A 10,729-nucleotide genomic window follows, 5' to 3' on the forward strand; every position below is an offset into this window, starting at 1 on the left:
TATCAGGTAGATCTGATCAGGTCTACCTGATAGTGTGTGTGCTCATCAGGTATCAGATAGACCTGTCAGACTGACCTTTTCAGCCGTACCTGTCAGGTCTACCTGATAGTGTGTGTGTGCTCATCAGGTATCAGATAGACCTGTCAGACTGACCTTTTCAGCCGTACCTGTCAGGTCTACCTTGTAGTGAGTGGCTGGCCCAAGTACTCGTACATACATTAGTCCTATTAGTTCTTATGGGTAAGAATCAACTATTGACTTACCTTACTCAAAGTGGCGCTGAGTTTGGGGGGCGTGGCATCTGGTACTGCGGAGGCCGAACCTCCACTCCTGAGGCCACTGGAGGGGCTGGCGGCCTCACAGGGGGAGGAGTCTTCAGAGAACAGGGTCTCGTTACCGCTGTCCATCCGCGCCATCCTCCCTGCAATCAGAAGACGAGATGGAACACGCTCAACACAGGTGTAATGGTTGAAATACCAATGGGTTGTCTCTAAAGGTGTGTCCAAACATAGTCGACCGGACGTCGATCGACGTTGATTCAAATCGATGGAGGGCCGTCGAGTATGTGTGGACATACCTTAACAATAGCTTGTCCCTAGGCTAACAATGCAATTGATATTTTTCGATTTTACCGAGAAATTGAGAGGTAGGTAATTGATAGAGTAGTTTATAATTATCAAGATCTTTCTGTGGTCAAGTTAGGTAATTTTACTCACAAGAATATAGGTTCTTTAAGACTTAGGAGTATGTACTATCATACGCAGCTGAGGTACCTACTACAATAAGTATTACATAGTTACGAGTCAGAGTCGCAATCAATGACAAATGACATAATGAAATGGCAAAACCGAGTAAGTAATTCCGATGAAAATCGTTGTATCTTTTATTTGAACTCAATTCTCTCACAACCAATTTCAGTAGATATTCCGTCAGGACACCGAGAGGTCAGAGTCAGCATGCCTTCAGATCTGTCGTCCTCGGCTTCAGGACGCACCAAATGTTCTTCAGCGGCGGAATGGAACTACACCTTCTCTCACAACCAATTTCAGTAGATATTCCGTCAGGACACCGGGAGGTCAGAGTCAGCATGCCTTCAGATCTGTCGTCCTCGGCTTCAGGACGCACCAAATGTTCTTCAGCGGCGGAATGGAACTACACCTCGAGGGGCTGCAGAATAGCGACCCTTTCGGATCGAAACAGATCTGCAGGTTGTGAAGGATGTAGAAGAAGAATAGCAAAACCAGGAGGAAATAAACGGCGGTAAAGATGGCCAGGATGATGAACTCTTTGGTCCAGTTGCCGTTCCCGGCGCAGTAGCAACGCATGAGGTCGCCAATCTCTCTGAACTGGTAGAACGTGAGGTATTCGTACACTGGGCAGCGGCTGATCCGAATTTCGCATGCTGATTTATCGCAGCTCTGATCTCGAGGCTTTCTGAACGCCATGCTAAGGAGGGGTTGAGTCAGCAGATGGTTTTACTGCTGGAGTATTTAAGTCAGCAGGTAGATTTACTTCTGGGTATTTGCGTGTAATGAGCGATGGGTCAGAGCAGTGCTTTTTGGGGAACAAGCGATTTTATGGTCACTCTTGAGCAGTGTTTTGTGTGGAACGAGAGATTTTATTGGTTGTTGATATTGGCCTGTTGTGCGAATTTATTCTATGGACATACTGTTTATTGCATTTGTGTTTATTTTTTTAGGTAGGTTTTTAATTTGAGATGTATTTTATGTTGGCTGAAAAATATGTGTAGGTACTTGGGCTTATATCGTTCTCCGTTCTTCTTACACACTCGCGGTCATAGCCACTTTTATTCCATATAGGTATAGGCTTGAAGCAGCCCGAGTTCTGACCAATTTCCGACACTGCTGGAAACTGAACCCAAGACCCCAAGATTGGTTCTCGGTCACGGCAGTTGATCATCAGTTTTAATCAAAAATCTTAATCTCTCCAATCCTTCAGTGCCAATTCAAGGCTGACCACTAAACGCTAGTCATGACTTTTTCACAGTAGGTAGTGAGATAATAAAATTACATTTCGTGTAGAAATAGAGCGATTCCAATTTGCTTGAAGGACATTGCCGCAACATTTTTTTTTTCCATTGCCTGATTGCGGCACTTACTGATGTACTGATTTAGGATCGGTGCCAGGACTGCCAGTTCTACAATAGAGTGAGTCCATTGCCTGATTGCGGCACTTACTGATGTACTGATTTAGGATCGGTGCCAGGACTGCCAGTTCTACAATAGAGTGAGACTCTGACTCTCCCACAAAGGCATTGTGTTATAGGACTTACCTACCTAGGTATAGGTATAGGTATGTTTTATTTGGTAACAATTTTTTTACAAAGAATTTCTTATCCTAAGCTTAATCTAAACTTCTAAGATAATACGAAAGAAGACAGTACGAACATCACTTGTAACTTTCTATGGTCTATGGCTGGTATTCTAGGCTCAAAACATCAAAATTATTTAAATCCAAATTTCTCTGTGCTAATTTATATGAGAACTGGGGGCAAAAAATACTTATCGTAGGTACTCAGCAATATTGCACTGATCAATTGTTCAGATTGATAGACTTACCTATACTTGTACATCAAAAAAAATAGACAAAGTGAAACAATATTTTGATCAAGGGTAGGGTCTGGGGTTAAATGATTGTTGGGAGTCTCTGCCAAACATTGCTGACAATATACTTATTGCTAAAAGTCTAAAGATATTCAACACTACAGATACCTAATAGATTATTCAACAATGTTGCCCAGGCAATGTGATATTCAACAACATTATCAGACAATGTGATCGCCTTGTTGCTCGTTTACCAGGAATCTAAAGATATTCAACACTACAGATACCTAATAGATTATTCAACAATGTTACCCAGGCAATCTGATATTCAACAACATTATCAGACAATGTGATCGCCTTGTTGCTCGTTTACCAGGAGCTCTGTAAGCAACGGTAACGCTAAAAGTTGAGAAATGGTCAGGAGAAAAGATGAATGCTAAAGATAGAGTTGAAAACAAAATGAGAAATCGATACAAAGGAATATGAACGAACTTGTAACACAATGTTCAAGATGATGTTAATGACTATAATAATGATGATATTTAATAATAATGATGATGTTAATCTTACTTATAATGTTAATGATGATAATAATATTAAGGGTTTTGATGATGGTATGTAACTATGTATACCTAATGAATCTAATGATGATACTGATGTTGATGTTAATGATGATGATGTTGTAAGATTTGAAACTTCTGATTGTGTATACCTATTACCTATACCTAATGAATCTAATGATGATACTGATGTTGATGTTAATGATGATGATGTTGTAAGATTTGAAACTTCTGATTGGAATAAGAGGGACACGATTGATACAGGTCCTATTCGCCCCGGATGGTGCTATTTGTTGGAGAATATTGAAGTTAAGCTGCGAACTTTCCTGTTCAGAGGTACCTAGGTAGGTAGGTATAACGTTTAGATTGTTTAGAATACTGAACATCCTAGGTAAGTAGGTAATAACTGGTAGAGCATAATTTGAATACAATGAATTATAATGATGATGTTAATCTTACTTATAATGTTAATGATGATAATAATATTAAGGGTTTTGATGATGGTACGTAACTATGTATACCTAATGAATCTAATGATGATACTGATGTTGATGTTAATGATGATGATGTTGTAAGATTTGGAACTTCTGATTGGAATAACAGGGACACGATTGATACAGGTCCTATTTGCCCAGGATAGTCCTATTTGTTGGAGAATATTGAAGTTAAGCTGCGAACTTTCCTGTTCAGAGGTAGGTAGGTATAACGTTTAGAATACTGAACATCCTAGGTAAGTAGGTAATAACTGTAGAGCATAATTTGAATACAATGAAATTTACATTCGGTATCTACTATCTATAAAACCGTACAAAGATCGATCGAACTCGGTACAAACGAGCTCCATACAAACTAGGTATCTACTTAAGACTTTGAAGTCACCCATACCTACTTAGAAGTCACCCATATGACGGGGGATAGTCTCGCTTATGTAGGTACACTTTTTTTTAATTATTAAGAGATTTGACAGAGGGAACTGTAACTGCTATGGTCTTATCGTCCCAAAATCGAAGAGAGATAGGAGAAAGCCAGCCGTTTCGAGAACGAACATTATCCCATCAGGATAAAATCCGCCCCGGGCGGGAATCGAACCCGCGGCCTAGTGGGATAGTCTCGCTTATGTACACTTTTCTTGGTAAACATACACAAATAAATAGCTATAAAAATAAATAAATAAATAGGTAGGTACATAAATAATTAAATAAATTCTCTTCGCCGCTCCGTGCCGTATGCCAGACCAAGATACCACATAAGTTTGAATATTTTAAAATCTGTGAACGGTAGATAAGACTAGATAATTTTCTATTTTCAAAATTCTTTGTAAGCATTTTTACTTTCCTTATTTTCTTCTTTTTTATCGTTTTCACAATCTTGAAGAAAATTTGAACTAGTGAAGAAATGGGTGGTCTCTTCTTTCTCTAGACGGAGGGGAATCTAATACGCTTTTCTCATCCTAAATAACGACATTAGGAGTTTCTATGGATACCGAAATGATATTTTAAATCCCTAACTCATCCTCTTACTAAATGGGAGCTCGATCAGTCTATCCCCATACTTAAATTGACCTAATATGGTCCCAGATATTTCAAATGGCTTTAGTGTTCCCATAAGCGCCCACTCTGTGTCCTCGTTAGAGCTATCTCTTAGTCACGTCTTAGTGGATCTTTGTTTACTTTTCTTCTCTATTTCTTCCCTCCTTTCTCGGTCTTCTTTGCTCTTCTTCCTATTTCTTCTCTCTTTTTTCCTCCCCCTTCTTTGCTCTTGTTCTCTCCCTACGTTCCACTCCTTCCCTTTATCTATCTCTCCTTCTTTCGTCTTCTCTCTCCCTTTCTTCTTTTCTCTTCCTCCGTTCCACTCGTTCCCTTCATCTCTCCCTTTTTCTTGTGTTCCCTTCATCTCCCCTCTTTCTTGTGCTAAGACTTTTAACTAAAAGTTATATCTTAGCTTTAGGTTAAGAACTTAATACTATCACTGTAATAAGTAAAATTTATTCAAATATAACAATATTTATCAATCCATCAATCCCTAATCCTTCCTCCTCCTCCTTCTTCTTCTTCTTCTTCTTCTCTCTCTCTCTCTCTCTCTCTCTCTATTTCTCTCTCTGCTCTGCTGCTCTCTGTCCTTTTCACTATGTTCTATTCTCTCCCTCCTTATTCTTGCTTTTTCCACTTTCTCTTTTTATAGGGTTTCACTTTCATTTTCTTTTCTACTACGATCATCATGATTTTCCCTCCCTCATTTTCTTCTCCAACAAATTCAACCGTATCGTGGACAACAGCTTGCAACTTTCGCTTTCGTTAGGTAGTCATAAAAATTCTCACGTGTTACTCAGAAAACGCTTTCAGATGAAGGTTTTCGACGTTACGACTCTCTCTTTATTGGCCATTTGGTGGTTGGGGGGATTGAGGCGAAAGCTGGCAGGTGCCGATGTCGGCTACCCCCCTTTTCAAGCCCCATCAGGGGAGGGGGATGGAGAAAGTTTTTCAATCCGACAAGTTTGCTCCCATTTGGGGTTTTTGGCCCCGGGGGGTAAGGACGTATTTAGAGGGCTTTTTTGGTTCGTTTACTGTGAACCAGACTCCGAAAATCTGGAACACCCCTCCTCCTATGTAGATCTGATTTGGACTCTTGGGTGAATGCTTTCAATGGTTCAGGAGTTAGGTTCCACCCTGTATAATTTCATATCAATGGGCGAATGGTCAGGAGTTTGGTTACACTCTGTATAATTTCATATCAATGGGTTAGCAGAACAGGGTCTCATCTCAGCTGCTATTTTTTTTGTTATAGGGTCTATAAAATGGACTAGAATTCTAAATTTTTATGACAGGATCTACTAAAGGGCTCTGGAGTTTTAGACAGACAGGGTCTATTAAAATGCTCTTGAATATTCTAGCTAGATTCTCTAGAATTTAGATTTATCAGAACTGCTCTAGAAATGTCTAGAAAACTGACAGGGCCTAGGTCCTCAAATCTGGACTCCAAACGACTCGGGCTGAATTTTGCCCTCTCGAGGCGCTAGTATCCTGTCCCCTGAAAAATACGTCAGTTTTTCTCAGCCTTCCAATGTCATTGCGGATTTCATCTTCATTATTAATGAATGAGCTGTGACCAGATATGTGCTATGTGTCCGCGTATTAAAGTTATGCATCGAATGGATCTTGCTGTAATGCAACTATAATAATTAATGATCATTCGACCTTGTTAACCACAGCATGCAAAAGTAGAGGATTAATCGTCGTTGCATACACAGATGAACCATCGGATACAATTCTGTCAAATACGTGACTGTTTTTCTTCTTCTTCTTCTTCTTCTTCTTCTTCTTCTTCTTCTTCTTGACCACTACCTCGGTGGTGTAGTGGTCAAGGCGCTCGCCTGGTAAACAGGAGGGCGTGGGTTCAATCCCAGCCGAGGTATGGAATTTTATCCTCAATATAATAGTAGTAGCCTACTGCTGGAGTAAAGGGACTTTACAGTCCTATGCGAGCAGTTTAAATAAGCACTATTATTATTCTTCTTCATTTAGCAATAAAATAAGTAGGCGCATAGGTACCTACCTATTACCTACTAGGTTAACTATAGTTATTGGTACCTTTTTAGCCCGTCCTTCCTTTATTATTTACGATAGTAATAACAAAAGGTATAGTGGATGTGCTATTGTATTCGCTTCGGTGTCTGTCAGTCTGTCTGTCTGACCTACATAAGCCTCTGAGTGGGCTTTTTGAGTATGGAGTTTGCTTTCCAGACACGGAAAGCAAGGACTATAAATAGGGAGAAGAACAGCGTCTTTTGCCTGTTTATAGTCGCAGAACAGAAGAACTAACCTAAACCAGACTTTTTCTGGTGGTTTTTCAATGGTTTAATTTGTCTCGAAAGGACAAGCACAGGTCCGCACAAAGGTTGACTGCCGGACGGGTTAGTTAAAATGGCAAGAAACCATCACCCTGGTGTAGCTATGGCTGAACAACCGTCCCGTCGAGCGTCGGGGTAATCAGTTTGGTCAGACCTGATGGCACAGATGATACCTCTAGCATAGCATATTGGTAAGACATTGGTACTCGTGGGAACCGAACTCAAGATTCAGCACTCCAGCGCAAAATACATGGCTCGTATCTGATCGAGTCTCAACCACATGGAAATTTATTTCTCTCTGAAAGGAGGGCGGGGTGGCGACTCCTACTTTGAGGCTTTCCATTGAACTCGATGCGAACTTTGTTGATTACTTATAGAATGAAAGAATGATATTAGATGTATGTATGTATGTGGGTACTGTTATAAGACGAAAACACCTCTAACTTTTAACAGTCTAAAGGTGTGTCCAAACATAGTCGACCGGACCAGCCGTCGATCGACGATGTGAATCTGTTGTCAAGGTAGTGTGGACGGTGTGCCGCTGGCTGCTCAGGCACAATGATGAAATTTCTCAGACCGTCTTAGGTTTTCTTCAGACGGCGATGTTTCGTGATGAGAAAGTTTTCGCATTTTAAGCTGACAAGTTGACAAGCTGACATTAATCAAGGCTGTCGTACTTTCAGCCTAGTCAATTTTCAGCCTTTGTTAGAGATGCCTAATAGAAAGCGACGTAGACGAACCAAGGCCATTATCTTCTTCATTTCTGGGAGCAGCCCTTGATACCTTGTTATCTCTTAGGATAGTTTCCCAATATCATTCCCTAGAATCTCAATTCATTTTGAAAATTGTGAAAAAGATGAAACCTCAATCACGCTTCCTGATCGTACTTTCTTATTGTACCAAGGCAGGATTCTCTGATAATGGGCACTTCCACCCAACCATTATTTAGAGTTGTTATTTCCTCTGATTACTAATAGCCTTGGATCGTCAGGTAGAGTTCACCATGAGCAGCCCTTGATACCTTGCTAGCTCTTGGGATAGTTTCCGAAAATCATTCCCTAGAATCTCAATTCATTTTGAAAATAATTGTGAAAAGATGAAACCTCAATCACGCTTTCTGATCGTACTTTTCTATTGTACCAAGGCAGGATTCTCAGATAATGGGCACTTCCACCCAACCATTATTTAGAGTTGTTATTTCCTCTGATTACTAATAGCCTTGGATCGTCAGGTAGAGTTCACCAGAATCGAGAGACTATTGAACTCACCAGAATCCTACAACGGAATTCTCCTGGTAGTCATTTATTATGCTGTTTCTATGACTGAAATAATGGGTATAAAAAAATTATGGAATCTTTTCAGCCGTACCTGTCAGGTCTACCTGATAGTGTGTGTGTGCTCATCAAGGGTCAGGTGTACCTGTCAGGTCTCTCTGGTAGTGAGTGGCTGGCCTAAATACTCGTACATGCATTAGTCCTATTAGTTCTTATGGGTAAGAATCAACTATTGACTTACCTTACAATTATGGAAATAGCTCTGTTCGTCTGATAGGATGGTACGCTGATATCATCCTCTCCCATAACCATCGGAATCTAGATATAGGTAGAACACAGAACATCTTGATTGTACCTAATTTAGAGGAACGGTTTCGAGGTTTTAGACCAATCTGGTACAACGCGGTGCAATGGGTTGGGCGGCTCATAAACGAGAGATTACGGTGTGGCGAAAAGTAAATCACGATTCAAGAATTCTTCTGGACTTTTCTCTGACTCTCCCACAAAGGCATTGTGTTATAGGACATACCTACCTAGGTATAGGTATAGGTATGTTTTATTTGTTATCAATTTTTTTTACAAAGAATTTCTTATCCTAAGCTTAATCTAAACTTCTAAGATAATACGAAAGAAGACAGTTCTTCTTATAACTTTCTATGGTCTATGGCCGGTATTCTAGGTTCAAAATATCAAAATTATATAAATCCAAATTTCTCTGTGCTAATTTATATTCTCTGACTCTCCCACAAAGGCATTGTGTTATAGGACATACCTACCTACCTAGGTATAGGTATAGGGTATAGGTATGTTTTATTTGGTACCTATCAATTTTTTTACAAAGAATTTCTTATCCTAAGCTTAATCTAAACTTCTAAGGGTCGAATTTTAAAACCGGATTACCTTTTTTAGGGGCGGTTAGGCTTAGAGTGTTCGGAGAGGTTTTAAGAATTTTTTTAAAAACTACTTTCAGTTCCTGTCTTAGTTAGTCAAACTAATTGTCCAACATTACTTTCCCACATAGAATAGCTCTCCTAGAAGCTAATCCTGACCAGGATTAAATGATAATCCGAGTTTAAAATTGGGCCCTAAGATAATACGAAAGAAGACAGTACGAACATCACTTATAACTTTCTATGGTCTATGGCCGGTATTCTAGGTTCAAAATATCAAAATTATATAAATCCAAATTTCTCTGTGCTAATTTATATGAGAACTGTGGGCAAAAAATACTTATCGTAGGTACTCAGCAATATTGCACTGATCAATAATTGTTCAGATTGATAGACTTACCTATACTTGTACATCAAAAAAATAGACAAAGTGAAACAATATTTTGATCAAGGGTAGGGTCTGGGGTTAAATGATTGTTGGGAGTCTCTGCCAAACATTGCTGACAATATACTTATTCTAAATCTAAAGATATTCAACACTACAGATACCTCATAGATTATTCAACAATGTTGCCCAGGCAATGTGATATTCAACAACATTATCAGACAATGTGATCGCCTTGTTGCTCGTTTACCAGGATTTTAATTTTTAAATCTTCGAAACTTCTCTTCTTTCTTTCTTCCTCTCCTCTTCCTTTTTTTTTCTCCTTTGCCTTCTGCTCCTTCTTTATCTAAGTATGCCTTACAGTTATGACTGTATTAAGGAGCGCGGTAGCGCTCCGCCCCGCCAAGTTAAGATTAAGTGTAAGTATTGTTCGAGGTCAGTACACAGTCCAGCTAGTAGGTATGTCGACTGCCGACCACTTAGGTGGCGTCTGACAGACCTAATATAGATCGTCTGAGCGTGAGTGACCGGTATTAGTATTAGGCCACTTTGGGTTAGGTGCGACGAAGGTTGTGTAGGTAGATGACCTTAGAACTTTCGTGTTTTATTTGAAAAGTTTTACTCCTTTCTCAACTTCGAAGTGTTCAACCTTTGTTTTGGATAAGGTATGAGGTGGTACTAACACGACGTTTTAGGACTTTTAGTTATCATTAAGTTAAGGTGTCTACCTGTCTACTTACGTAGCTAGACGGGTGGGTAAACTGTTGTTTCCCTACACCTACACAATACGTTAGGTTCGTCTGCCAATTTAAGTCTGCTATGAATACAAAATTTATGAGGATATTGAGAACAGAAAATAAACTTTTTATCATCTAGATAGGACTTACCTTCCCTAACCTGACTATTTATTCATTTTCTAGGTAGATACCTCTATTTCTAATAACCATTTTATAGGTAGGAAACAAAATTACGATTATAACTTTTCTCAAAACTAACAAAATAGCAATCCAATCTACGAGAGAGCCAGCCTAGTTAGCTTAGTTGGTAGTGCGTCTTCCTTGTAAGCGCTAGGCGGCGGGTTCGATTCCCGCCCGGGGCGGATTTTATCCTGATCGGATAATGTTCGTTCTTGGAACGGCTGGCTTTCTCCTATCCTGTCTTCCTTCTCTCTTCGATTTCGGGACGATGAGACCATAGCAGTTACAGTTC

At 39.8% G+C, this 10,729-nt stretch overlaps 1 protein-coding gene across 1 annotated transcript; it reads right to left on the reverse strand.

Moving 5' to 3' along the window:
* Nucleotides 1-886: 886 nt before the first annotated feature.
* LOC103513650 lies at nucleotides 887-1,476 on the reverse strand. Its single transcript, XM_008478495.2, has 2 exons — nucleotides 1,159-1,476; nucleotides 887-1,027 (listed from the first exon to the last, which is right to left on the reverse strand). The coding sequence occupies exons 1-2, from the start codon at nucleotides 1,443-1,445 to the stop codon at nucleotides 952-954; spliced, it is 363 nt and encodes a 120-aa protein (XP_008476717.1). The 5' UTR covers nucleotides 1,446-1,476; the 3' UTR covers nucleotides 887-951.
* Between the last annotated feature and the right edge of the window lie 9,253 nt (nucleotides 1,477-10,729).

The sequence above is a fragment of the Diaphorina citri genome, unplaced genomic scaffold, assembly GCF_000475195.1.
Source record: "Diaphorina citri unplaced genomic scaffold, Diaci psyllid genome assembly version 1.1 scaffold1003, whole genome shotgun sequence".
NCBI classification, from domain to species: Eukaryota; Metazoa; Arthropoda; class Insecta; order Hemiptera; family Psyllidae; genus Diaphorina; species Diaphorina citri.

What these genes read in the sequence shown, in the direction of transcription:
- LOC103513650 (XM_008478495.2), bottom strand. Translation starts at nt 1,445, where the DNA reads ATGGCGTTCAGAAAGCCTCGAGATCAGAGCTGCGATAAATCAGCATGC. An exon ending in CTATTCTGCAGCCCCTCGAG is followed by an intron (nt 1,028 to 1,158) that starts GTGTAGTTCCAT and finishes TTGTGAGAGAAG; the next exon opens with GTGTAGTTCCATTCCGCCGC.